The sequence below is a fragment of the Chinchilla lanigera genome, unplaced genomic scaffold, assembly GCF_000276665.1.
Source record: "Chinchilla lanigera isolate Chin_1 unplaced genomic scaffold, ChiLan1.0 scaffold00007, whole genome shotgun sequence".
NCBI classification, from domain to species: Eukaryota; Metazoa; Chordata; class Mammalia; order Rodentia; family Chinchillidae; genus Chinchilla; species Chinchilla lanigera.
This window is the reverse complement of record NW_004955408.1, coordinates 8,997,599-9,024,539: the sequence shown is the minus strand read 5'-3', so window position 1 is coordinate 9,024,539 and position 26,941 is coordinate 8,997,599. Positions and strand designations below refer to the sequence as shown.

Here is a 26,941-nt window from a genome sequence, read left to right as displayed (position 1 = left end):
GCCTCCCGGGCTGGGGGTGGGGGTGCCCAGACCGGACGGGGGCGAGCACGTGCCTGATGCAATTCGAGAGGGAGGGAGCGAGCGAGGGGGCAGGAGCTGTGGGGGAGGGGGAGGCGCCTTAAAGGGCCCGCGCCTGAGAACCGCCGCAGGTGGAGCACATGGGACTGGGCCACGCGGCGGGCCCGGCCTGCTCGCGCGTTCTGGCAGATTCGGGGAGAAGTCGGCGTTCGTATCATCCTTGACTCCCAACAGCTGAGGAGAGGGCCTTCCCGCTGCGAGGACGCGCCCCCGCCGCCCCTGCCGGGTACCCAGCGGGCCTGGCCCTCCAGGCCCCGCCCGGGTGACCTCGGGGCGCCGCCCGCACCTCCCGCCGAGCTCCGCTCCGCTTCTCGCGCCGGCCGATCGCTGCTGGAGAGGGGTCGGTTCCGGCCGGCCGCGAAGGCCAGCCTAGCCCGAACCCGAGCTGCCGATAGCCCTCATCCTGGGCTGGGCCCCGAAACCAAATATTTGAGAATGTGGATTTCGTTTTTTGTTTCGTTTTTTTTTTCATTCTACAGAACGGCTTTGGATAGAGTTGAACCGACGCGCCACTGGGATTCCCCGAAGATAGATTTTTGCCGCGGCTCTGCCCCTTCCCAACTCTGTGACAGTCACTTCCATCTTCATGGGCCTCAGTTTCTCCTTTGTAACATGACAGAGGTGGCAAACTTCGGTGCACATTTAATTCAATAAATGTTTGCTTACCTCGTTCTGTAGAGGCTAGCAGGGTTCTAGGAAACGGATTTGTCAACAAGCCCAGTTAACAAATACCTATCCTTGTGGAATGTACGTTCTAAGGTGGAGAAGGAGACAATAAACAACTGCTGAACAAATGCTTTGACCAGTACCTGTGAAAACAGTAATTACTGCGGTAGTGAATTGGACTAGACCGGCTATTTTCGTGTGCATGGTAAGGGAAGATTTCCTTGGACTCAGACCCCAAATTGTTAGAAATCACAGTCTGGAATTGGACCCAGAAATCAGCGAGTCCACAAGACCCCTCCGTGTTCATGCACATCAGGACATCAAGTGGTCCCCCTCATCACTGGAGCAGTCCTGGCCTCTGACTAGCTGAGATCCACCTGCTCGAGACTCAACAGCCTGGAATGTTGCCCATCTCCAAAACAAGGATGAGACACCGGACCTGCTGGATGGAGGGGCAGTTGATTGAAAATACTTGGAACTGCATGGGTCACAAAGACTGGGCTGCAGAATTGGAACCAGAAGCACTGGGGAAAGTACTGATAGCAATAGCCTGGCGATCTGATGTGTAATTCCAACTGTTCCATCACCCCACCACGCCTCTTCAGCCCTGCACACTTCCCCGGGCCCCCTCTCCTGGTGGGAGATAATGCCTGGCTTGCTTACTGTTACTCTGAACTCGTGAAAAGTCAAGTGAGACAGTGTCAGCCAAAGCGCTGTTAATGACACACACTTAGGCCAGTGCTTGCAAAGTGACTGAGGAAGGGAATGAGTAAAGGGATGCCAATGAATTTAAGTAGGATTTTACATAATTGCATTATATATACCCTTAATCTGCAGGCAAATGAGTGCCCATTGCTGCTGCACTATCTTTCATATATTGATAAATATTTCCTGATATTACTTACACTAGACCCTCTCTGGATTTTGTTAATAGGGGACATAACTGTCATTGTTAATCATTCCTTTTTGGGAGGGTACTGGGGATTGAAGCCAAGGGTCTGTCCACTGAGGTAAAACATATATATATATATATATATATATATATACACACACACACACACATTTTTATATATACATATATATACATTTTTGGAATATATATATACACACATTTTTATGTATACATATATATACATTTTTGGAATACATATACACACACACACATTTTTTAAAAATAGGGTCACATTAGATTTCTGAGTTGTCCAGGCTGAGTTCAGATTTGTAGTCCTGCCGCAGCCTCCCATAGTGCTAGGATTATAGGCATGTGGCACCACACTGAGCTTATTAGTCATTCATTCTTTTTTCTATGTTGTTTTTATAAATGGAGGTAGAGGTGAGATAGACCCTATACAACTTGTAGGGGTAGCAGGGCTTGTGTGGATGAGTAATTGCTTGATACTATCCATCTGTCAGAGCCAGAGGTGAAAAGTGTGGCCAGGTCTGCTGTGTAGGAGCTGGATGGACACAGATCTGCACACCTTAGGCCTGGCCTGCCTTAAAAACTACATCTTCAATTTACAGTCTCTTACAGCCAGAAGAAAGAATCATAATCATGACTCAGTCACCGGGTTTTGCAGATGAAGTAACTGAAGTTTACAGAAGTAAAGTTACTCATCCAAGGTCACATGGCCCTTGGCAGATCCCTTACATCTGAATTTGTTAATCCTAAATCCAGTAGCTTTTCCCACATTAAAATGACAGAAGGCTGGGGATGTAGTCTAATGGTAAAGTGATTGCCTATTATGCTTGAGGCCCTGGGTTCAACTCCTAACACTGCACACGCGCGCGCACACACACACACACACACACACACACACACATCTAAAATTTTAGGATTAGGTGTTATATTTAGCTTTTTTGAGTTCTGACCCACTGTACCATGCTACATGCATGTATTTTTTCCAAATACAAGTCATGAACAAACACTTAAGAATAGCTACTTCTATTACCAATTATCTGCTAAGTTCTATGAAAAATATGTGACCTTCATTATCTTATTTAATCCTCATTGTAGCCCAGTGAGATAGATATTCTTTTCCCAGGTATCAAGTGAGTCCCTATTACATGCCAGGCATCAGGCTAGGTCTTGGAGCTATTACTGCATTTAGTTACAAAGAAAAACTGATGTTCAAAAAAGAAAGTACAGTAGACTGTCACAGCGTGGTTTTCTAGGCCTGCAAGTCTTCAGGCCTCCCCCTTACCTTACCAAACTCTACAACCTGTTCTGTGTTCTCTGTTGCCATCTCCAGAGTAGTAGTCATGGAGAATTCATCAAATACTGTACTTAGGCCTGGAAAAACACTAAAAATTTTGAATCTTGTTTCTCCAAAAGATAAACTATAATTAGGGAGACCAACGAATTGATATATGCCCTCAGGCCAAGAAAAGAAGTTAGACAAAATATGATTTTTTGGTGCACACCTGTAATCCCAGCACTTGGGAGGCTGAGGCAGGAGGATCACTGCAAGTTTGAGGCCAGCCTGGGCTACAAAGTGAGCTCAAGTTCAGCCTGAACTGCATAGCGAGACCCTATCTCAAAAAGACAAAAAAAAAAAAAAGATTTTTATGACAAAGATCAGGCTAACTCCTGCCCAGGGCTTAACCACTTACCAGTCCAAATATTTAAATACAGGATGACCAAAAATTGCTTATTTTTTCATTAATTTTTCAAGCCCAAGTGGTACTCAGACAGTACATAAACAACCTCACTGCCCAAGTGATGATCAGGGTAAACTGTTAAACAGTTAAATATATCATGTTTTTAACCACATCAGAGTCACACGCACATGCACACACACACAAACACTGAAAGATTGAGTCCAAATACCTCTTTACAATTAACTATGTACTTGTTTGCTCCTGGTGCTGATGACTTCCTAAAGAGACAGAAGGGGCTAAACATGAGATTAGAGAATTGGTTGTAACTCAGAGTCCCGTCTCTGCGTTGGCAGGATGACTCTAGGGAGCCTCCTGAGCCTGCTTCTGCTTCCATTTCTCCACCCACAGAATCACAAGTCTACTACCTGCCCATCTGGTTTAGGAATGTGAAGGAGAACCTAGAAATTCCATGATGCCTTATTATGTCCCTCTATTTTTATTTATTTGGCTGAACTGGAGATTGAATTTAGGGCCTCACATGTGGTAGGACAGCACTTTACCAATGAGCTACACCTCTAGCAATTTTTATTTTCTTCTGAAACATGGTCTCACTAAGTTGCCTGGGCTGGCTTAGAACTTACAACCCTCCTGCTCAGCCTTCCAAATAGCTGAGATTACATTGAGAAAGGAAAAAATGTAGTTTTATCCTCTTTGAGTTTGATTTCCTGAAGGACCCTGTGTTTCTGGAAGAACCTGCACTTCCTCTGATATCAGGGGACTCTCTCAGATGTCAGGCCTCTTTACAGGGACAGGGAGCTATGGGTGGGGCTAGAGAAGGGAAGGGCCTTGCCCAAATAAACAGTGCCCACTGGGGAGGGCTCATTCTAGGCCCTGAACTGTCTCAGGCCTTCGGGCACATGCCATGAAATAATTTCCACTTCCAGGCAGCATCTCAGCCAAGACTGCCTCCTGCGAACGTGTGAACAAAAGCAGCTGACATGTAAGGAGAGTGGTGACAGTGGAGGATACTGACTGTCTTCATACTTACCCGAGTGCAGTCCTGTCCACTAACTAGGATCATTCACCCCCATTTTACCGATGACTAAGGCGAAGGAGGTGGTGAGGAAGGAGGTGGTTAGGCAGGAGGGTGGTTTGCCCTACGCTTCTGATAGACAGTGTACTCTTAACACATTTGCCCCTCTGAGCTGCAGACTGGCACCACCTAAGCCTCTTTCCATCAGTTCTACCTGTGTAGCCCCTTGCCCATCTCCAGCCCTTCCCTGGACTTCCTGCTCCTCTCAAGTGCTCCCACGTGGGCTTCCCAACTTTAACGCTACTCCTCCCTGTGACCCAACTTAGAATACTGGCTGTGTTACTTTTCTCATTGCTGAGACAAAATACCCGACACCCAAAGTTAAAGGAGGATAGGTTTATTTAGCTCAGGCTGTAGAAGTTTCAGTCCATAAGCTGCTGGCTTCAAGGCAGGATGGCATGGCAGACTGGCATCACAGAGGAGAGACAGTTCATGGTAGGCAGAAAGTAGCAAAGCAAGCAAAGGACAACAACAGCTCTTTCTATCCCTTATATCTTATCCAGGTTACTAAGGGCAGGAAACACTTACACCTTTAATCCTACTGCCCTTGAGCCTCGCATTGTACCATGAATCAATCCCAGCCTCACATGTTCTAGATCCAGCCACCTCTGAAAAATCCCCACCTATGACTAATGAGGATTTGGGGGGCATTGAGATACAAACCATAACATTCCACCCCTGGTTCCCCAGAGACTCATGCACATCCCTTTAGGCAAAAGGCATTTAGTCCATCTCTAAAAACTGCCAAAGTCCTAACAGTTTTTTTCAGCACTGCTGAAAAGTCCAAGTCCAAAGTCTCCTCCAAGATGTAAGGCAAACTCTTAGCTGCAAGCCCTTGTACAAAAGAAAAGAAAGTTAAACACTTGCAACATTCAATGGCACAAGATAGACATTTCCATTCCAAGAGTTACAAGCAGGGGGATAGCAAGGAATGAGAACAAAGCGAGTCCAAAATCCAGCAAGGCAAATATTAAATCCCACAGTTCTACTCCCTTGCAATCTGTGGCAAGTCGTGAACTCCAAAGGGCTGGGGTGGCTCTGCCCCATGGTACTTCTGGTGGTTGTAGCTCTCATGGTTTCTCTCTTGGGCTGACTCTGCTCTCTCCTTGCAGTTTTCCTCAGATGATCTACATTCCTGGATTCTCCAAACTTCTGGTGTCTCCTCCCCAGATCTTTGGCTTTGCTCTCACAGCTTCACACACAGCCCTCTCAAGAGCACACTGCCTGGCCTCCAAGTCCTTCTTCTGAAATCTGGGTGGAAGCCTTCCTGACCCCATAACTCTTGCATTCTGTGTGCACCTAAAACCAGCACCACGTGGATGATGACAAGGTCTGCTGCCAGCTGAAGCAGTAGTCAGGTTTCCTTCTCTTTTGGCTGTAAGGGTTGAGTACCTGAATCACTGAGCACTCTGCACACCCAATCCAGAGGAAAAATTCTCTAGGCCATTCTGGAACACAGTTCCCTGGGGCTCTCTTCTCACAGCAAAGTCTCACGTTTGCAACCCTGAAGCTGCAAAGGCTGGTTCTTGTGATGTCCTCAGGTGATCTTTTCTGTTAGCTTCTTCTGAAATACTTGGCTTTTTGTTAGTCTTTTCAGTGACCAATTTCTCCTCTGTTCTATCTTTGTAAGCTGTAACTTGTGATTTTTTCTTCTTTTTTTTTTCCTTGGTACCGGGAATCAAACTCAGGACCTTGCACTTTCCAGGCAGGCGTCTGTGCCGCTGAGGTACATCCCCGGTCCCCTGTAAGCTGTAACTTAAGTAGAGCTTCCTTTCTGGCTACACTCACTGCATTTTAAATCATTCTGTTGGGCTTTCTGCTCTTGACTCAAAACGTAAATCTGGCTAAAAGCCCCAGCAGTAGCCATGAAACATTAGACTGCCTTGAAATTTCTTCTGCAAGATTCATTGGTACACTGCCCTTAATTTCAGTCTCAGGCAGTCTCTGGACATGAGCAAAATGCAGACAAACTTTTTGCCAAGTCATAACACTCATCATCTGGAGTCCAACAACCAGTGCAGTCCTTCTTCCCAGCAGAAACCTCCTGAGCCTGGTCTTTACCAGCAGGATTTCTTTCAGCCTTCTGGTCTTTTGAGCTCTAACAAGACTCTCTCATCAAGTACCACCTAAGGTGTTCCAGCTCCACTTTTTTAGCTGGCATCTTAGAACATTTCTAAACTCTTCCCACATACCAATTCTAAAGGCTTTTGAGCCACATGGCCAGGTAGAGACACAGCAGTGACCTCACTTCTCAGGTACGAAATTCTGCATCAGTTACTTTTCTCATTGCTGAGACAAAACACCTGACACCCAAAGTTAAAGGAAGAAAGGTTTATTTAGCTCAGTTTGTAGAGGTTTCAGTGCATAAGCCACTGGCTCCAAGGTAGGGTGACATGGCAGACAGGCACTGTAGAGGAGAAACAGTTCATGGTGGACAGAAGGTAACAAAGCAAGCAAGGGGCAACTGCAGCTCTTTCTGCCCCTTACATCTTGCTTGTCCTCTTTTTTTTGTGCCAGGAATTGAATTCAGGACCTTGCACTTGTGCCACTGAGCTATATCCCTGGCAGTCCCTTATATCTTATCCAGGCTACTTAGGGCAGGGAGCACTCACACCCTTAATTCTAGTGCCCTTGGACCTAGCATTGCAATCCCAGCCTCACATACTCTAGATCCAGCCACCTCTGAAAAATCCCCAGCTACGACTGCATGAGGCTTTTGTGGGGGGCCATCTAGACACAAGCCACAACACTGCCTGAGCCAACTCCCTGACTCTTAAATGGATTTGGCATATTCTGCCATTGCTCAAAATCTCCACCTTCATACTCCGCCCAGCCCAGCCCTAACCTCCCCATCCTGTTGCCTTCCAGCCACACGCCCTGCACTCCAACGACAGTGGGCCACTCACGGCTCTCGTGCTTCCAGCCAACAAGCATTTACTGACCATGCATCATGTACCAAGAACCGTCCAAGCAAGCCCTGGGCACAGACACATATTCAAGACATATGTGTCCTTACCTCCAGGAAGCTCCTGTCTCCTACTCTCTGGGCCCTGTATTTTCTTGCCTCAATTTTATGACAGAAATGTTAATGGTGTGAATACCAGCTTGACTGTCTTATGACTTTGGGCAAATATTTAACCTCTCTCTAAGCCTTGGTTTCCCTATCTATGGAGATAATACTACTACTTACTTGTAAAGCTTCACTGCACCTTCAGTGAGATAATGTACATAATTCAGCAGCACAACGCTGGGTGTCTAGTACATGCTAAGTAAATATTACCTTTCATTACTTTTATTATGGCCAATAATGACCCTTCCATTTCTACTTGTCCAGAATTTTACTTGCTTTCATGGCTCAGTATAAAATGCCAACTTCGTATAAGATCTTATTTAATCTCCACAGCTAGATCAGATTTCTCCCTGCTTTCAACTCCTAGTAGGAAATTCCCTACAGCATATAAAGTACTTTTCACTTTCTACATTGAGTTACAGTTGGTTCTGAGTATGCTTTATTGTCCAACTAGGTTGTGTTTCTTGGAGGCACGGGTCATACCTCACTTTTCTTAGTGTTCCTTGTAGTACTCATCATCAGTGGTGCTATGCAGAGAAGAGAAACCCCAAATCTATATTCTGAATAAAGAAATTAATGAATCCAGGATCATTCCTCATCATGTCAGTTTTGTTGGAACAACACCATCAAGTGCTAAACTATATATATTTTGATCCAAATTTTGAATTGTATATGATAAATATATAATTATTTACTTATCTACACCATAAAACGTAATACAAAATAAAATGCACTAACTTTACCAAATGGGAATAAAATTTACAGGAAAATTCATGTATAAGTCCACAACCTAGAGGCAATCACTAGCAATATGTTGGTGTAGTTTCTTCTAGTCTTTCTTCTATGACTATTTCACAGAACTGAAATCATACTGTATAGCAACAGTTTTATTTCTTGCTTTTTCCCTTTCATAACTCTGAATTGCCAGGGCTGTCCCCAAATCACTGCAATTTCTTTCCATGCAGTCAGTTAAATATCACATACTGGGCATTTTCTATTTAAAAATCTTCTAACGTGTGTATCTTCTAAAGGACTTTCATAGAGGCAGGACAGACAGGATTCTCTTAGCTGGTGAATAACTGGGATCCACAGACATCAAGTGGCCTCTTCCAGTATTGCCAGGGCAGCAGAGTCAAGGGCAGAACCCAGGTGTCACCTCTCTGATTCCAGACCCCTAAAGCACATTCCAGGAGACACAGGTAGTATACATGGAAAATGCAGAAACCCCAGACAAACTCAGGGAACCATTTTTAAACATTCCATGATCAGGAACATATCCAAGCTAATAAAGACAAATGGAAATCAGCAGCCAAAATGAAGGCAGGAGGCAGGTTCCCTGCCAACATGACCATCATTATTACAGGGCAGGGATGGCCACTAGCACCAGACTCAGTCTGTCCTCACCAAGCTCCAGGTCAGAAAGCCCTTCCCTGAGGACAGGAGTGCAAAGAATGAAGGACAAGACCTGGTCCTTGCCCCAAGGAACAAAACTCTCCACAGCAGAACATTGTTCTCTTCCCAGAACACTTGCCTGGCCTTTACAGGAGGCACACACACACAAAAAAAGACAAGGGATCTGGGGTCAGAGAACTGGATTTAGGTTCAATTTTTATTATTGCTCATTTCCTAGTTCTGTGACTTCAGGTAAGCCACCTTGCTTCTCCAGTGTCTCCATATATAAAACGGTGTAAAAGGAAGCATTTACAAAATCATTATGTCTTTGAGAAGATTAACTAACTGGCCAATACCTGTGAGTACTGTCACCTACCAGCTCTGTGACCTCACTCCTTGCCCCTCTCTGGCTCAGTTTCCTCATCTGTAGAATGGAGATGATAACAGCACATAAGGATTATTATAAGGTTATTATAAGGGTTAAGGAGTTAATAAAGGCAAAGTACAAACTAGGAGTGATGGCTCATTCGTATAATTCCACCATTCAGGAGGCTGAGACTGGAGGTTTGCTGCAAGTTTCATACCAGCCTGGGCTACATAGTGAACTCAAGGATAGCCTGAGCTACATAGCAAGACCCTGTCTCAAGAAAGAGGGGAGGGAGGGAGAGGCGGGGAAGGGAGGGAGGGAGGAAGGAATGAGGGAAGGAAGGAAGGAAAGAGAGCAACAATCTCCAAACTGTGAAGCCCAGGCAGGAGGACGGTAAGTTAGTCACTTAGGGAGACCATGTCTCAAAATTTTTTAAAATATATTTTTAATTTTTATCAGTGCATGTTTGCAATAATGATTACATTCCTCATGGGAGGCTGGTACATGTGTATAACACATCTTAGTTCTTAATTCCTCTTCTCCTTTCCCTCCCCTCTCCCTCTATCTCTTGGTCCCCTTCATATTTACAAAACTTTCATCTCCCTATTTCCTATTATCCTCTTTTATTTTGCTCTTTAAATTCTTTATACTTTGGGTTTCTCATATAAGAGAAACTATGTGACATTTAAACTTGTATGTCTGGGGGCTGGGGATTTAGCTCAGCGGCAAAAGCGCCTGCCTGGCAAGCGCAAGGTCGTGAGTTCGGTTCCCGGTACCGGAGAAAAAAACCAGAAAAACAAAAAAACAAAAAAACAATAAACTTGTATGTCTGATTTATTCCACTTTACATTATTGTCTCCAGGTGCACCCATTTGCCCCTAAATGACTCAAATTTATCCTTTTTTACAGCAATATACTAGTACTCCATTGTGTACAAATACTACCTTATCTTTATCCATTCATCAGTTGAAGGGTATATAGCTCACTTTAAAGATTCAGCTATTATGGGCTGTGCCACTGTAAACATGGATATGCATGTATCATAGTAACACAGTGTCTAACTCTTACAGGAAGATACCTAGAAGCAAAATATCTGGGTCAAAATGAATTTTTATTTTTAGTTTCTTAAGGAATCTCCATACTAATCTCCATAGTAGTTGTACAAGATTACATCCTTAAAAATTTTTTTAAAAATTTTAAAAAAGGTTGGAAGTAACTCAGTGCAAAGGCCCTGGGTTCAATCTCCACTACCACACACTAAATCAACCAATCAATGTATCATTCAAAGTGCTTAGAATAGTGCCTGACACATATGAAGTACTAAAACAAATGTTCATTACTATATAAATTTGGTAGTGGTTGTTGGCATAGTCAGGAGAAGCATTCAAGTCCCACAAAGAAGGTAGAATAAGTGTTAGCCTATTTTACAGATGAGAACACTGAGGCTCAGAAGTATGAGATGTCTGATCTAGAGTCATGCTGCTCCTTGATGGAAGTTCTAGGACAGTGGTGGTGAACATGGTGCACATATTATTTGTTTATCTTTTAGGACAAAAGACATTAATGTATGAGCCATGTTTTCTAAATTTAAACCTCAGTATTCACTCTTAATTGCAGTGCTGGCCCTCTGTGATAAGTAAGTGGGTTTTAGGTAGCAGTCTGTGTACTTGTCTCTAAAAGCTTCGCCATCACTGCTCTAGGACTTCTAAAGATTTTCCATATCCAATGTCCTTCCCCGTAGGCATATTTTGTATGGTCCACACAGGTTTTTTGTTTTGTTTTGTTTTGTTTTGTTTTGTTTTGTTTTGTTTTGTTTTGTCTTAGGGGTGGTGCTGAGGGTTAAAGCCTGGCCCTGCGCTTATCAAGGAGCTACCCACCCAGCACTCACACTATTATTTTAGACTGAATTTTAATGTGATTAGAGCCGGGTGTGGTGGGGCACACCTATAATCCCAGCACTTCCGAGGCTGAGGCAGGAGGATCCTAGAGAGTTTGAGACCAGCCTGGTCTACAAAGTGAACTGAAGGCCAGCCTGCACTGCATAGCTAGACCCTGTCTCAAAAAGACATAAATAAATAAATAAATACATAAAAAGAAACTTTAAAAAAAAATAATAAGCCGGGGACATAGCTCAGCGGCACAAGCGCCTGCCTGGCAAGTGCAAGGTCCTGAGTTCGATTCTTGGTACCAGAAAAAAACAAACAATAACAAATGTGATCAGACAGGTTCAGTGCACAAACTAAAGCCTAGGTTCTACCCCACCTCTGGTGTTACTTCCAAGTATCTGCCCTTGTGAGACCCCTGCAGAGACTGATGGATTGATGCCCGTCACTAACGCACAGTACAGATGAGTTCAGGAGACTGAAGGGGAGACAGCAAGGACTACAGGGAAGAGGTGGTCAGGGACACTTGCACAGAGGTAGCCAGACTTGAGTTTGAACTTGGAGCTGGGGGGCACGGCTTGCTCAAATGGAAAAGGGAGGGCGGAATGCTCTACCACCAGCTGACCTTCAGGGATGTTTATGACTTCCCTGATCAGGCTTCCCTAGGCTTCTGCCTTAAAAGAGAGGGGGAAGCGAGGAGTCTTCTAGCTAGATGAGGCCATGGGGCCCTGGAGGTGGAAACCAGCATGGATAGTCGGTGTTAGTTAACTGGCAAAATAATTGTGCCTTTGTCCCTGAGGTCTGAGCACTGGGTAAGGCACCTGCAGGAGGTATGATCACATTAGCCAAAGTATGAAACATGGTTGCTGCCCTTGGGGAGAATAATGATGATGGCTAACATTTATTACGCTGTTGCCATGAGTCAGGCCTACAGACGGGAGGATTTCGCTGAAGGTATCCTTTCTAAAGCAGAATTCCCTAGAATATGAATAAATGTATATCAAGTCATCAGGAAACACTGTGTTAAAACAATATTAAAGGGGTGTTTGGCTGTAGGCTGTCGAGGCCTTAAACACACAGGATGAACTCTGATTGCAGGACCAGGCAGGGAAAGGCTGCCTGTCCCTGCAATAGCCACTGGGTCAGAGGTTCGTCCATTCCGCGAGTGTGGGGAGCTCTAGGTCTACCTGAGACATACAGTAGGCAGAAGGAACTTCCAGTGAACACGGGTGACCTGATTTCCTCGTGTGGCTAAAGTACACAGAGACCACCAAAAGCAGACAAAGAGCAGCCAGGGTCCTTTTGCTTGGGAAGCTTCGACTGGTGTGTTCTGCGCAAACTTCCAGGATGTCAGGGCACCCAGAGAACCCCTCACCTGGAAGCAGGAACTGTTACAGCACATCGTTAAAAAATAAAATCCCTTCAACAGCTTCCCATTACCTAAGAGCTCTCGCCTGGGCCCACAAGACCTCGCTGCTCTAGGCCCCAACAAACAGCTCCTGCCTTTCGCTCCCTGCACACCCAGCGCCTAGGGAGCCCCAGGGCATTGCACTCTGCTGTTTCCATCCCTGGTCCTCCTCAGCCCCCAAGCGCAGTTTGAGCTGCCTCTTCTCGCAGACACCTCCTGGGACCAACTTGGGTGAAGTATCCATGTTCTCCACAGCCCAGATCACAATCTGATTTTGCGTGTCAACCTGCCTGTTGCTTCTTTTAACTCTGAAGTCCCATCCTATCACTACTTGGGGCTATTCTGTGCAAGAAATCTTATCTCCGTGTTAGGGCTCACACAGTAGCTCTCAGCAATAGGAGAATGAGTGCTGTGTGGTCTCTCCCAAGTCTGAGACCCTCTCCAGGCCTCTGAAGCCCCATGAATGAAATGAAGCAGTAGAATGAGGTGCTGCTGGAAGCGCTTGGAGCTCTGGCTGCGGCTCTGTGACTAACGTCTGGGCCTCGGGCCCAGGAGTGAGCCGAGCAAGCTGCAGCTCCGCAGCACCGCACACCGCACACTGATTGAATCAGGCAGCAGATTCCCTGTCATTTAGCGTCCTGCCGGCCCACGGCTGGGGACTGTGCTGTCAGATTTCCAGATGATCCATGCACTGCCACCTGTTCTCCCATCTCACCTATCCCCGGTGGAGGAGAGAGAGGAATGTGGGCAGGTGGCGAGGCTGCAAAAGCATGTGTAATAGATCTGGAAGCCCAAGGGCAGAGGACCTGTCTTTCACTGTCCTAAACCAAAAGGCTGAATCTCCAAGAGATTTTATCAAACCCTACAATCTCTGGGGGCAGAAGGGACTTAAACCTGACTACTTCCAAACATTCCTCCACCTGGATTCCACTGGAAGCTTTAGGATAGGGGCCTCGAAGCTGAGCAGGATGCTTATCTCGCCAGCAAATGGCATTTTTGGAAAGTCCCTTCATCAGCAGTGTGAGGCAGCGAAGCGTGGGGTGAAGGGCTGGGCTTTCGGCCAGGCAGCCAGTTGGAAGCTCAGCCGCGCAGCCTATGCTGTGTGAGCTTCAACAAGCCACGAACCTCTCTGACCTCTGCTAACTCCTCTGCTGAACTAGACAGCCCACGTGGGGCTGCAGGGAGAACAGCGAGGGTTAATACGTGCTAGCTGGGCAAGAAGGGCCTATTTCTGTCAACTGCCACCTACTGAGTGGTATTGTTTTTAGATCCTCTTCAACTCTGGATGTTCTCTGGGTTGGTTGGTTTGTAAAGCAAGAGATCATCGGGGTCCAGCCCTGAAGAACACAGGGCAGGGTGTTCAGAAGAGTGGGCATGCTCCTGAATGGGAAAACACCGGCTTCTTCTTGCTGAGCCTCTGGGTCCTCCTGGGAAACAAGGGGAAGACTAATCCGTGTCCTGTTTCCTGTTATAGAACTGATGTGTAGATGTAATGAGAAACAGATCAGAAGGCTTTGAAAACTGAAAAATGCTACATACACATGAGGGGTGCACCTTGTTTTGCTGGCGAACCCTCACTTCTTTCAGGGAGGCACTTGGATTTCCAAACAACCAAAGCGCTAAACTCAATCTATTTGGCAAAATAGGTGTTTTTGGTGCTTGCTGTGAACTTGAAGCTACTCCATTTAGAATCTTCTTTCATTTACATACTGGAGGGAAAAAAGGTGCGTGTGGGGGTGGTGACAAGCACTTAGGTACAGTCCTATGGGGTGTAGGTCTTGGTTTGGCTGGTGTCTGCACGTTTGTTTATTGTTACAATTATTACTTTTCCAGTTTGTCTTCTCCAGAGTTGGACCAGAAGGTCCCAGGTGAGGTGCATTCACTGCACAAATGGGACACAATAGTTCCGCATAACTGCAGGAGGTCTCGTGACCTTGGTCCAGTCCCTGTCCTGCCATGGGAACCCTCTGCTGGCGAAGCCTCTGGACTCAGCCTTCTCCCTGTACAGGTCAGGAATGGAAGCCCAGAGAGGGAAGGGACCCAGCCAAGGGCACATAGCAGGTTAATGGCAGAGGCTTGGGTGGGTAACACCAGGTCTCTTGACAACTCTACGCTCTTTCCAATTGTCTTATAAAATCTTGCATTTTCTGCAAATAAAGCTGATTATGTATCAAAACCTTGTGAGTCATAGGAGTTTACATTTGTTAAAACCCATTGAACTACACTTAAAATCTGTATTTTGTGGTACATTTTTTTGTTTTTTTGTTCTTTGTTTTTTTTTCCTTTTTGAGACAAGATTTAACTCTGTAGTTCAGGCTGGTCTTGAACTTGCTCATGTAGCCCAGGCTGGCCTCGAATTCATGGAGATCCTCTTACCTCAGCCTCCTGAGTACTGGGATTATAGGTGTGCACCATCATGCCTGGCAAGGAAAATGGTTTTGAGAAGGAGAAAGCAACTACCCAGGGTAGACCCGCTCCACTGTCCACTAATGGGAAACTCCCATCTTTCCATAACTAAAAGCTTCAAATGTGAGCAGGGGAGGTGGAGAAGGCTAATCTGTGCATAACAGGGTATGTTTTGGGGTTCTTTCTGCAGGGCTGCAGACAGAACCCAGGACTGTAGAAATCCTAGACAAGCGCTCTACCACTGAGATACATGCCCAGCCCTTCCAGATTTTTAAAATACTGAGACAGGGCCTTGATAAATTACCCAGATTAGCCTCCTACTTGCCTCCTACTTCAACTTCCCCAAGTAGCTGGGATTGCAGGCATGCACCACCATATCCCAGCTTCAGAATATGTTTAATGAAACAAAATTTGATAAATGTCAGAACAGTTTGTTAGTCATTTATGTATAAAAAGGAAAATGGCACACTTCTAGGTAATCAAAGGGATTTGTTCTTTTAGTTCTCAGGATATTCCCCCCAAGAAGTGTATTGAAATAAGACATCTGCTCATTTCACATTCACTAGGATAGTTACTATAAAATAAACAAAACAGCAAACAAAAACTCAGACTAGCAAGTGCTGGCAAGGATGTGGATAAATGTGAATCTTCCCTTTTTCCTGTTTTCTTCAGTGGCTTCACTATTTTATATCCCAATCAACAGCAGGATAGAAAATAGCAAAGCCACTAAACAAAACAGTATGGAAGTTCTTCAAAAAGTTATAAATAGAGCTATTAGCTGGACATATGACACATACTTGTAATCTCAGCACTCTGTGAGGCTGAGGCAGGAGTACTGCAAGTTCAGCTCAACCTGGGTAATTTTGCAACTTTGTGAGATCCTGTCTCAAAATAAAAAACATAAAAAAGGGCTAGGGATGTAGTCAGTGCAAAGGCCTGGAGTCCAAACCTCAGTATCACACACACATGCACGTGCATGCACACACACACATCCCTCTATCATAGGATCCAGATCCAGCAATCTCACTCTTCTGGGTATACCTCCAAAGAGATTAAAGGCAGCATGTAGAAAATATACTTGTACACCAAGGCTCATAGTGCCACTATTCCAAATAGCAAAGAGGTAGAAACAACTCAAATGTCCATTGATAAATAAACAAACATAACGTGGTTTATGCATACAGTAGAATAGTCACAAAAAGGATAGAAATTCTAATACATGCTACAACATGGATATATCTTTTTTTTTTTTTTTTTTTTTTTGGTTTTTCTCCGGTACCAGGAACCGAACTCACGACCTTGCACTTGCCAAGCAGGCGCTTTGCCACTGAGCTAAATCCCCAGCCCCTACATGGATATATCTTGAGGACATTAGGCAAAGTGAAATAAGCCTAAACAAAACAACTAATACTGTCTGATTCCACCTGTATGATTTATCTAAGGTAGTTAAATTAATAGAGACAGAAAGTTGAATGGTGGTTATAAGGGCAAGCTACTTCATGTTTGTTTTTGTTTTGTGATGCTGGGGATTAAACTCAGGGCCTTGCCTGGTGTGGTGGCACATGCCTGTTACCCCAGCACTTGGGAGGCTGAGGCAGGAGGATCGTTGTGAATTTGAGACCAGCCTGGGCTACAAAGTGAACACAAGGCCAGCCTGAACTGCTTAGTGAGATCCTGTCTCAAAAAACAAACAAACAAAAAACAAAAAAACCCAGGGCCTTGTATATGCTAGATAGGAAGCTATTTTTTAATGGTTAGAGAATATCAGTTTAACAAAATTAAAAAGTTCTGCTTAAAAATGGTTATGATGGTAAATTTTATGTTATGTCTCTTACAACAATAATAAAAAATAACAATTTTGAAAAAGTAATGAAAATATATTTGTGGATAGACTTCCTCCTTATTCACCGAAAACCAGGTAGTTTAAAAATACCCTGTTCAAAATAAACCAACAGTCAACAAATGGAATTATATCAAATTAAAAAGCTTCTGCACAGCAAAGGAAAGAGTCAACCTGCAGAATGGGAAAAAGTTTTTGCCAGTTACTGCTTGCACAAAGGACTGGTATCTAGAATATATAAAGAACTTTAAAAAAAGCCCTTGAAAGAAAAGACTCAATCAAAAATGGGAAACTGAAATAAACAGACACTTCTCAAAAAAAGTACAAATCACCAGTATGCACAGGAAAAAAATCTTCAGCATCTTTGGCCATTTGAGAAATGCAAATCAAAGCAACACTGAGAGACCGTCTTACTTCAGAAGGAATGATTATCATCAAGAACTCAAAAAATAGTAAGTGTTGGTGATGTGGGGGGCAAAAGGAACCCCTCTACATTATTCATAGGAATGTAAACTAGTAAAACCACCATGGAAATCAGTATAGGGATTCTGCAAAAAAACTAAAACTAAAAATTCCATTTGACCCTGCTACACATCTTCTAGGTATCTTCCCAAAAGAGTTAAAGGCATCGTATTACAGTCATATGTGCGTACCCATGCTTAGAGCAGTACAACTCATAAGAGCTGAATCTTGGGAGTGCCCATCAATAGATGTGTGGATAAAGAAAATGTGGTATTGCCTTAGTTACTTTTCTCTCATTGCTGGGACAAAATACCCAACACCCAAAATTAAGGAAGGAAAGGTTTATTTAGTTCCCAGTTTGTGGAGGTTTCAGTCCATACTCAGCTGGCTCCAAGGCAGGGTGGCACATGGCAGAGGGCAACAGTTCAAGGCGGCACAAGACAGCAAAAGCAGCAAGAGCAATTACAGGGGAACAGCAAGTCTCTTTCCCTCCCTTATTTTGTAAGCAGGTTACCACCCCCTAAGGTGGGTGTAGCACTCACACCACCTCCCTCTCTTGCACAAGATGAGGATGTTTACAGAGTGAGGTCCGTGGCTCCCTGATGAATCCCTTCGCTAAACTTCTAAACTTTTCAAGTTGACACAGTGTATCAACCATTACAGGTGTATATATACACAAGGGAGTACTGCTCTGCCATACAGAACTGAGTCATTTGTAGGAAAATAGATGTCTCTTGAGTCCATAATGCTAAGTAAAATAAATGAGACATGGACAGTTAAACATCATATGTTTTCTCTTATATGAGTAACCCAAGGTACAAATAATTTAAACAGAAAAACAAAAGATAGGGGGTCAGGAACAGGGAAGTAGATTTTGGAGGGGGGCACTGAAGAAAGGGGAAGATGAGAGGGAGGGCGAGGGAGCAAAAGTAAAGAAAGTCAAGATGTGAGATGCATTTGTACTAATTCACCATAATGAATGCACTCAACATGTATTGCAGACATATACCAGTAAAAAACTAAAAATAAATAATTTTTAGCCTGCTCATTAGGACCTTATTTTTGCCCTTTTCAATTCTTAACACATACATTATTTTCACAGGGACACACCTCAAAAGATCACCAATAATTACTCCTGAGTGCTAACTTTGTTTTGCTGACTTGAATTCTCTTTTTTTTATGGGAATACCTCACCACTTAGTAAAATAACAAAATTCACAATCGTTGCTGTAATGGTTGATAAACTGTGTCAACTGGAGAAGTTTAGAAGTTTAACTAAGCAACTCAGCAAGGAGCCAGGGTCCTTCCTTTGTAAACATCCTCATACTGTGCTTGAGGAGGGCACAGAGAGGGTGTGAGTGCTACATACACCCGCCCCAGGTGGTGGTAGCCTGCTTACAAAATAAAGGAGGGAAATAGGCTTGCTCTTCCCCACTTTTTGCTCTTGTTGCTTTTGCTGTCTTCTGCTATCTTGAACTGTTGTCACTGTGCCATGTGCCACCTTGCCTAGGAGCCAGCTGAGTATGGACTGAAACCTCCACAAACTGTCAGCTAAACAAACCTTTCCTTCCTTAATGGAAGGCACTTTTTTTTTGTACCAGGAATTGAACTCAGGACCTTACACTTACCAGGCAGGCACTTGTGCCATTAAGCTACATCCCCAGCCCTCCTCCCTTAATTCTGTGAATCAGGTATTTTGTCTCGGGAGTAAGAGAAAAGTAGTAACCAAGACAATTGGTAATCGTTAATTTAAGATACTAATATTTCCTCTGTAGGACAAGAAACTAGTGCTTTTTATAGATTATCTCATATTCATCGAGATAGGTACAAGTAATAAGTATTAGTCTCAAATATCCTGAGATGAGAAAACACAGGTTAGGCAGCATGTGCAAACTCAGGTACGAATGTCAGTGCTCTGTTCATACCGTCGGTGGTCTCTCTTCACACTGTGCTCCTGACAGCTGGGCAGTGTTGCTAGGCCAGCATGATATACTTACTTGTTATCCCCTGGGTCCTTTTAGCAGCCAAAGCTATAATTTATGCTCTCCTTAAACTCATCAAATAGGACCCCGAACACTTTCCTGATGACTGTAGTGTATAGTATTTGTTGGGAAGGTAAGACAAAGGCTAACTTCCTTCTAGAAGTGTTAAGTCACACAACAGGTCGGTCCAGACAGAGCCAACAGATAAGATGGTCCTGGGGACCCTGAGTGGGCTGGACTGTGTGCCCATACTCAGAACATTTACTTTCTTTTTTTTGGTTTTTCTCCGGTATGGGAACCGAACTCACGACCTTGCGCTTGCCAGGCAGGCGCTTTGCCGCTGAGCTAAATCCCCAGCCCACATTTACTTTCTTTATCCATAAACTACCTCTGCTGTGTACTACCACCAACCAGGGTTTTTCTGTTTTGTTTTTTTCTCTCAAAGAACCAGCTCTTTGATACACTGATTCTTTGTATTGCTTTTTAAGTCTTCATTTCACTGATCTCTGCTCTGAACTTTTTTAGTTTCCTTCCTTGTACAAACTCTGGATTTAGATTGCACTTTTTTTTTCCTAGGACCTTGAGGAGCATCATTAGGTTATTTAATTGGGCTCATTCTTTTTTCTGATACGGATTCACTGCTGAATTCCACAGGAACTTCAGGAAAGATCTAACACCAATACTCCTTAAAGTCTTCAATGAAATCAAGAGGGTACAAGTACTCCCCAAATCATTCTTGGAAGCTAGCATGGCCCAGATTCTAAAACTAGACAAGAAGCGAACCAAAAAGAACTACAGGCTAGTCTCTCTAATGGATATAGACGTAAAAATCCTCAACAAGAGTCTGACAAATAGAATGCCTCAAATCATCAGAAAGATCATACACTGTGACCCAGAACTAACCAGAACAGATGTCTGTCTACCTCCCGGGACCAGCTTCAACTACAGGGGATAGCAATGTACAGAGACGAATGACTGTCAAATATGGTAATTGTAACAATATAATCTATCTCAAAAGAATGATTATGAGTATGTAATTAACACTTTGTATGCAGACATGTCTATCTCTGAGGAGCTCTGAGAGTCTCACAGATTATTTAAATATATATCACATTCACTGCTGGAGACAAAGTCTATGGTTTTAGAAGATAATTAAAATTCCTTCCCCTTTGGAATTAAGAAAATTGCCTGTGGGATGGCTATTATGCCCACCAGCTACCTGAATAGATCTAAATCTGGAAACTCTGAACATAGAGCTGGAAAGACTCTCAGAGCAATTTGCCCAGAAAAGACAAATATCAAATAAACATAATACCAATTTCAAATAACCTGTTCAAGGCAGAAATGATTAACCAGTCCCAGCATTCTTTGCCACAAAGCCTGGACTTGTCCTGAGGATCTCTCTCAATGGAGAACTCTAGGTAGCCAATGCCAGCTAATCGGAGTGGAGTCCTGTTTGCTATCCTGGAAGTTAGTCCACTCTCATCCCCAGGGTGACAGACAGAAGGCTGACATTGTGTAACTTGATGAAACTTACACAGTTAGTAATGCAAAACCAAGGCTCCCGAGTTTTGCTTTTCCCTTCATCTTCCCACCCCTGCCCTCTTTGATCTGTTCATATTATACTTGGGAGCGTATGTGGTTTACCAAAAATTCCTCCCTCTTGAACCAGCTGTTCAGAACGCCTCTATCAGTGATTTGCTGAAGGACAATCTAATGTTGCTTCACTCCTTTCAACATCAAGGGTTTTCAAGACAAATGTGGCTGTCTAAATTCAGATTCTTGCCGCTCTTAACAGCAAGCTGGCTGTTCTTTTAAGATAAATGAGTTGCTAATTCAATGTGTCTGGTTATAGGGGAGCACACTCTGAGGCAAGCTCCTATGCTCCTACAGCAGGTGGTTGAGAGCTAGGGGCTGTACAAATAGAGCAGGACGCTGGCTGGGGATGCTCAGCCTACTGGAGGGGAAGTGGCATTTAAGCAAGACTTTGGAGATCAATAGGATTAAATGTTCCTACTGACTATAAAAATATTGCATGGTTATTACACAGTTATTGAGAGATTCAGAATGTCAAGAGGAAAAATCACTCCTGTTTTCTTTACATATCAACCATGTCTACGTTTTGTGTGTGTATCTTGTTTGCCTTTTTTTTTTTTTTTTTGTACTGGGGATTGAACTCAAGGCTTTCACAGTGAGCTACATCCCCAGCCCCTCACTCCTTTTGAGACAATGTCTCATGAAGTCACAAAATTGCCCAGGTGGAACTTGCAAACCCTCTGCCTCAACCTCTGAGAGTGCAGGGATTATAGATGTGCACCACCGTGCTTGGCTAACGTTTTGTTTCTTTTTTTTTCTCCTGGTATCTGTGTACTCCCTGCACAGATATTTTTTTTCTTTCCTTTAACATGATTGTGATTGGTCTAAGCATATTATTTTAAATTTTGATTTTTAAAAAATGTCAATATACTATGTAGATGATCCATAACCTAGTACATAATTCTGTTCATAGGCATAACCAGCAGAGATGCATACATAAATATGGTCACTCAAAGATATAATGTAAATAGCAATTTTCATGATAGCCCTCAATGGAATCATCTAAATACACATCAGTGAAATGGATAAATTACAGTATATTTAAAAACTGAAAGCTACACAGCAATGAAAAGAAACTACAAGTACAGGATTAACATGGATGAGCCTCATAAACATAATATTGAGCAAAAGGAGCCAGATACAAGAAAAAACACAGTGTATGACCCACTGATGTGAAATGCCAAACCAGGCAAAACTAACCTCTGGCATAAGAACTCAGGCCATCACTTACCTGGGGACATGGGCAGTGACTAGCAGCGAGGACACATGGGTGAGGTTAAAACAGCATAAACGCCTGGTAAAAATTATCAAGGTGCTTTCAGCTTTCAGCTCGGAGGAGGCCAAGGTACAACTTTCTTTGGTTGTCCTGCACCTGCCACCTTCACCATGCCACCCAAGCGCAACCCCAACAAGATCAAAGTCATGTTCCAGAGGGGTGCCACTGGTGAGGTTGGCACCAGGGCTACTCTGGCCCCCCCAGATCAGTGTCCTGGGCCTGTCTTCCAAAAGAGTGGATCATGACATCATCAAGGGACCTGGTAACTGGAAGGGTCTGAGGGTTCCAGTGACAATGACCACGCAGAACAGACAGGCCCAGATTGAGGTGGTGCCTTCTGCTAGTCTTCTGTAGATCATTCATGCAGTTGTGGTTATGCAGATTGGCTGGCCGGATGGCTCAAGATGGCCTGTGCTGGTTATTGATTTACTATCTTCGCTCCAAACTGACCTCTTCTCCCTGCACCATTGGAAAGGATCTGAGCCCTTAAAATGTGTGTTTCCTTTGCCAGATAACAAGACCTTCAACTTTGTCAGGGGAGGTGCTGAGAGGCAGTGAGTAGGAAGGGGTTTAGCTTCCTGGTCACAGTGGGCTGGCTCATCAAGACTCCTGTAGGGTGAGCAGTCTCCCCAGGCCCCGCTCCTGCTACATGGATGCCTGCTCCAGCTCCAGACTCCCATAGCGCACAGCAGCCAGCAGCATCTGGCAGTGAACAGCTTGTCGAAGAAGCCTTGGCAAAGTATTTCATAGCAGTCTCTCAAGTGAGACATTACCCTATGAATGGCTTCCCCTCATACCTGAGAGAGCACATTTTCAGCGCCTTCCAGGGGAACTTTAACCAAGTTCCACAGGCCTGAGGTGGCACCAGGACAACTTCTCTGCCATTCAGTGAGTCATAGCCAAAGACACCTGCATCTCAGTCTTGGGGATACCCCTCCTTGAATGCTGTACATCAGCCCCATGATTAGTGGCAGGTCCTTACATCTGCTATTTCTATATTCTTTTAGAGTTCTTTTATAACTCAATCCCTCATTGTTCCAACCCTATTATAATGAATAATTCTTTACTGCCTGGTCGAAGTATTATGTAGTAATCTCTCTCCTTGTGGAACCAAAACAGATTCATCCCTCCCTCAACTCACTCACACATCTAGTGGTTGTTACTGCTCTCTCTTTCTCTCTCTCCCTCCCTTCCTCTGTCTCTGGCAGGATGGGTTCAATTAAGTTTCATGGTAATTACAGAATGCAAGCCCGTTTGAGGTGAAGACTCAGATGTAAAAACATCACCTCAACCCATTCCTATCTGTAGCTCAGAGTAGGCCATAAGGCGGAGAGGGGGCAAGACTCCAAAGTGCGGGAAATAGAATCCATCTCTTAAATGATGAAGTCACACCGCAAGGGGATGTACAGGAATAGGAGGAATTGTTGCAGCCATCACTGTAAACAGGCTACCGCAAATTCTCAGCATTTGAATTATCAGACACACACTGCTGTGGAAAGTAATCTTGGCCCTACTCCAGAACTGCTAAGTCCAAATATATGGAGTGAGATCTGAGAATCTAAAATTTTAACACTCTTTTCTTTCTCACCTCCCCAGTGATTCATACTCATATTAAAACTTGAGAACCATTAATCTAAACTCACATAACATTTATTCTCACTCATCATTTTCCAGAATACCACTCCACTGCCTTCTTTTCTTACTTCTGTTGTCAGTTTTATTGTTGCCTTTAAGATTTTCCTCTCACTGTTTTGTTCTCAGCCGTTATACTATAATAGGCCCTCGTTCAGTTTTTTTTTCTGTTTGTTCTACTTGGGATTTAAAATGATTCTTAATCATAGATCATCACAAAGTATTGCTTACAGTTTCACTTAATTTCTTTTTTCTCGCCTTGGCTTCTCTCCTCTCCTTTCCCAATTCTTTCTTCCTATGGGACTTCAATTATACACATTTAGACATTTTCACCATGTTCAATCTAACTCTTTTCTGTATTGTATGTGCTGTAGTCTGGATACTTGGGCCTTGTCTTTCAGTTGACTAATTTTACCTTAAGCTGTGTTAATAGACTATAATATCAACCTAATTAATTACTGATTTCAGGATTGTATTTCAGGCTTAGAACTTTCATTTGATTCTCTGAACAGACTCTAGTTTTCTGATATTCACTTTTTCCATTAAATTTTTTTACTATATTAATCACATACGATTTTTAACCACATATGTTTTAAAGTCCACATCTCATAATGCCAGTATCTGGATCTCCTATGCTCCTGCTGTTATCTTTTTTTTGGTCTTGGTCTTTAATGATTTGGTCTTGTCTCTAAGAGGTCAGGTAAATCTTAACTGCATGCCAGGTATGATTATGAGAAAATTATTGGAAAATCTAAGCCTTTGGATTGCTATTATCTTCATTCACAAAAATTTCTCTTCTGCTTTTTGTAGGGAAGTCCTATAAGGGAATAAACTGATTGGATGCTAGGCTTCAACTTTTCCAGGGCTAGTCTATCTCTAATTCACCTTTACTCCTACAGCGCTTTTCTTCAAGGGCTGTAATTGAAAGCCTTGTATATTTATTAAGGATTCCCTTCCTTTGTAGACACTGAAATCCATTTTTATACACCAGTCTCACAGTATCACCACCTTCTTTGCCTTTCCTTGAGAAATAGCATATGCTCTGTGAGGGAAAATGGCAGCTAAAAATGGAGCTTTTCTCCCTGCATTTCTTTTCTCTTTAGAATATTGCTTCTGTAGTTCTCTAACGCCTAGACACACACACACACACACACACACACTCACACTCATAAATTTATTTTGTTTAGTTCTTTTAATAATTCCTAGTGAGAAAGTTAGTCCATACTTACTGGAAATGGAAAATATGTCCTCACTTAATATTTACTTATTTATTTGAGCCTATGTAGTTCAGCCTGGCCTTCAACTCCCTACGTAGTCCAAGCTGGCCTCATATCCATGGCAATCCTCCGGTCTCAGCTTCCCGAGTGCTGGGGTTACAGCACACCCAGCAATAATTTTTTTTTCAGGGACACAAACCATGATCCTCTTTGTTGTACTATGGCCTCCCTTATTTTAAGTCTTCAGTGGATAATAATTTATGAATTTTATTTTCGTTTTTAAATCTGAAGCTGTAGGGAGAAAAGGAATTACGTTTCCATAGTACTAGATATTGGATCCAGAAAACACTTGCCCGAAGGTCCCCTGACTCTGATCCACTAAAAAGTTAACGATCTAGCTGAGTCTTGAATCCAGAATCAGAGCCCTGCTTTTCCCCACCCTGCCAGATTATACTTTAATGGTTAGGAACATGGACTTGGGAATCCAGCAGATCTGAGTTTAAACGCCAGCTCTGCCCCTTATCAACTGTGTGGCTTTGGATATTTTCCATGAACTCTCACAAGAGATTCCTCACCTGGTAAAATGAAGACGGTAATAACAGGAGCTACTGAAGATAGGACGATTGGGAAGATGGTGTGAGGCAATGTGCATAAAGTGCTTGGCAGCGTAAATGGATCTGTACCTAGGAGTTAGTATTTAAGGGAGGATTAGCATGGTGAACAAGAACCCTGGTTCCCGCACTCTTCCTATGAGTTTCAGAGATATCACAGCAACCAGTGATATCTCACCACCTTGCCCTTCCTGAAAGGATTCTGAAGGGACCCTAGTTCCTCTCAGGCAGGCCCCAAATACCCTCCCCAGCCCTGCTGATAATCTTGTATCACTAAGGCAGGTGAGAGGCTGGGTTGCTGTCACTGCTTAAGGGTCTTCTGGCCCCTCGGGCCTGTGCTGCTTCTTCTGAAGTCTTTCATACAGCCTGGCAGTTGGGGTTGGAGGGAGACTCAGCAGCCCTGATGCTGGAAAAGCATTCCTGAAAAGCATACAATCTCTGTCTCTTGATGGCCCCCAAAGGGGCTTAAATGATAGAGTAGTTAAAAGCACAGAATTCCGAGCAGACAGACTTGCGTTCAAATCCCAAACACACTGCTTCTTAGTTGTGAGATCTTGGCTAAGTCCCTTCATTTCCCTGTCTTAGTTTCCTCACCTGTATCATGGAGTTCATAAAGGCACTGACTGGTAGAACTATTGGAAAGATCAAATGAGGTACAATATATGGTTCCTCTCTTTCCTCCTGCCCCTCAACACATAACTAAGAGCAAGTGCGGTAGCCCGTAGTAGAACGTGGGCTTCAGAGCCTTTCTTTGCCAACCCTGCTCACGACACCCCTAAAATGTCTCCTACTTTGAGGTTAATGCAGTGCTTCCCAATTTTCCCCTTCACAGTACATGCCAACATCTGGGTGGGTGCCCAGGGGCGGTTATGAAGCTGTCTGAGGCCTAAAGGTGACTGTCCCAGCAGGGCTGGGGACTCCAGCTGCCCCAGCCACCACTTAGCCATCATGGCTCAAGAGCTCGTACATCATAGCACACTTGTAACTTGTCATGTCCCCCAGCTGGGGACCTTGGGTCAAGATGTTTACAATTCTTGCTAAGAGTCAATCATCACACTGCCCAGCAGTGACACATTAACCCACTGTTTATAAATCCACCTCAGATAAGTTATTCAATCGCCTGGTAGAAGTCCAGATCTTTGAGTCCAGAACATGAAGACTCAAAAGAAAATCAGATGTTGGCTCCAGTCCAGACTTGGCCTCCAACTCATTGTGTGACCTTGGGCGAGTCATTCTACTGCTCTGGGTTTATTTTCCTGTCTAAAGCAGAAAGGACTTAAGCCAAGGCAAGACTGCTGAGCTCCCTTCCAACTCTGACATTCTAAGAATCAGAGATTCTATGAGTTCCCCCTCTGGAATGCTTA

At 43.9% G+C, this 26,941-nt stretch overlaps 1 protein-coding gene across 1 annotated transcript in view; it reads right to left on the bottom strand.

The window, feature by feature from the left end:
• Larp1 (La ribonucleoprotein domain family, member 1) overlaps positions 1–22,097 on the bottom strand; it is a 78,496-nt gene extending 56,399 nt beyond the window's left edge. Inside the window, exon 1 of the mRNA XM_013508667.1 lies at positions 22,073–22,097. Within this exon, the coding sequence (XP_013364121.1) occupies positions 22,073–22,082 (10 nt within the window). The 5' untranslated portion in view covers positions 22,083–22,097. The remainder of the gene's footprint in view (positions 1–22,072) is intronic.
• Positions 22,098–26,941: the final 4,844 nt, after the last annotated feature.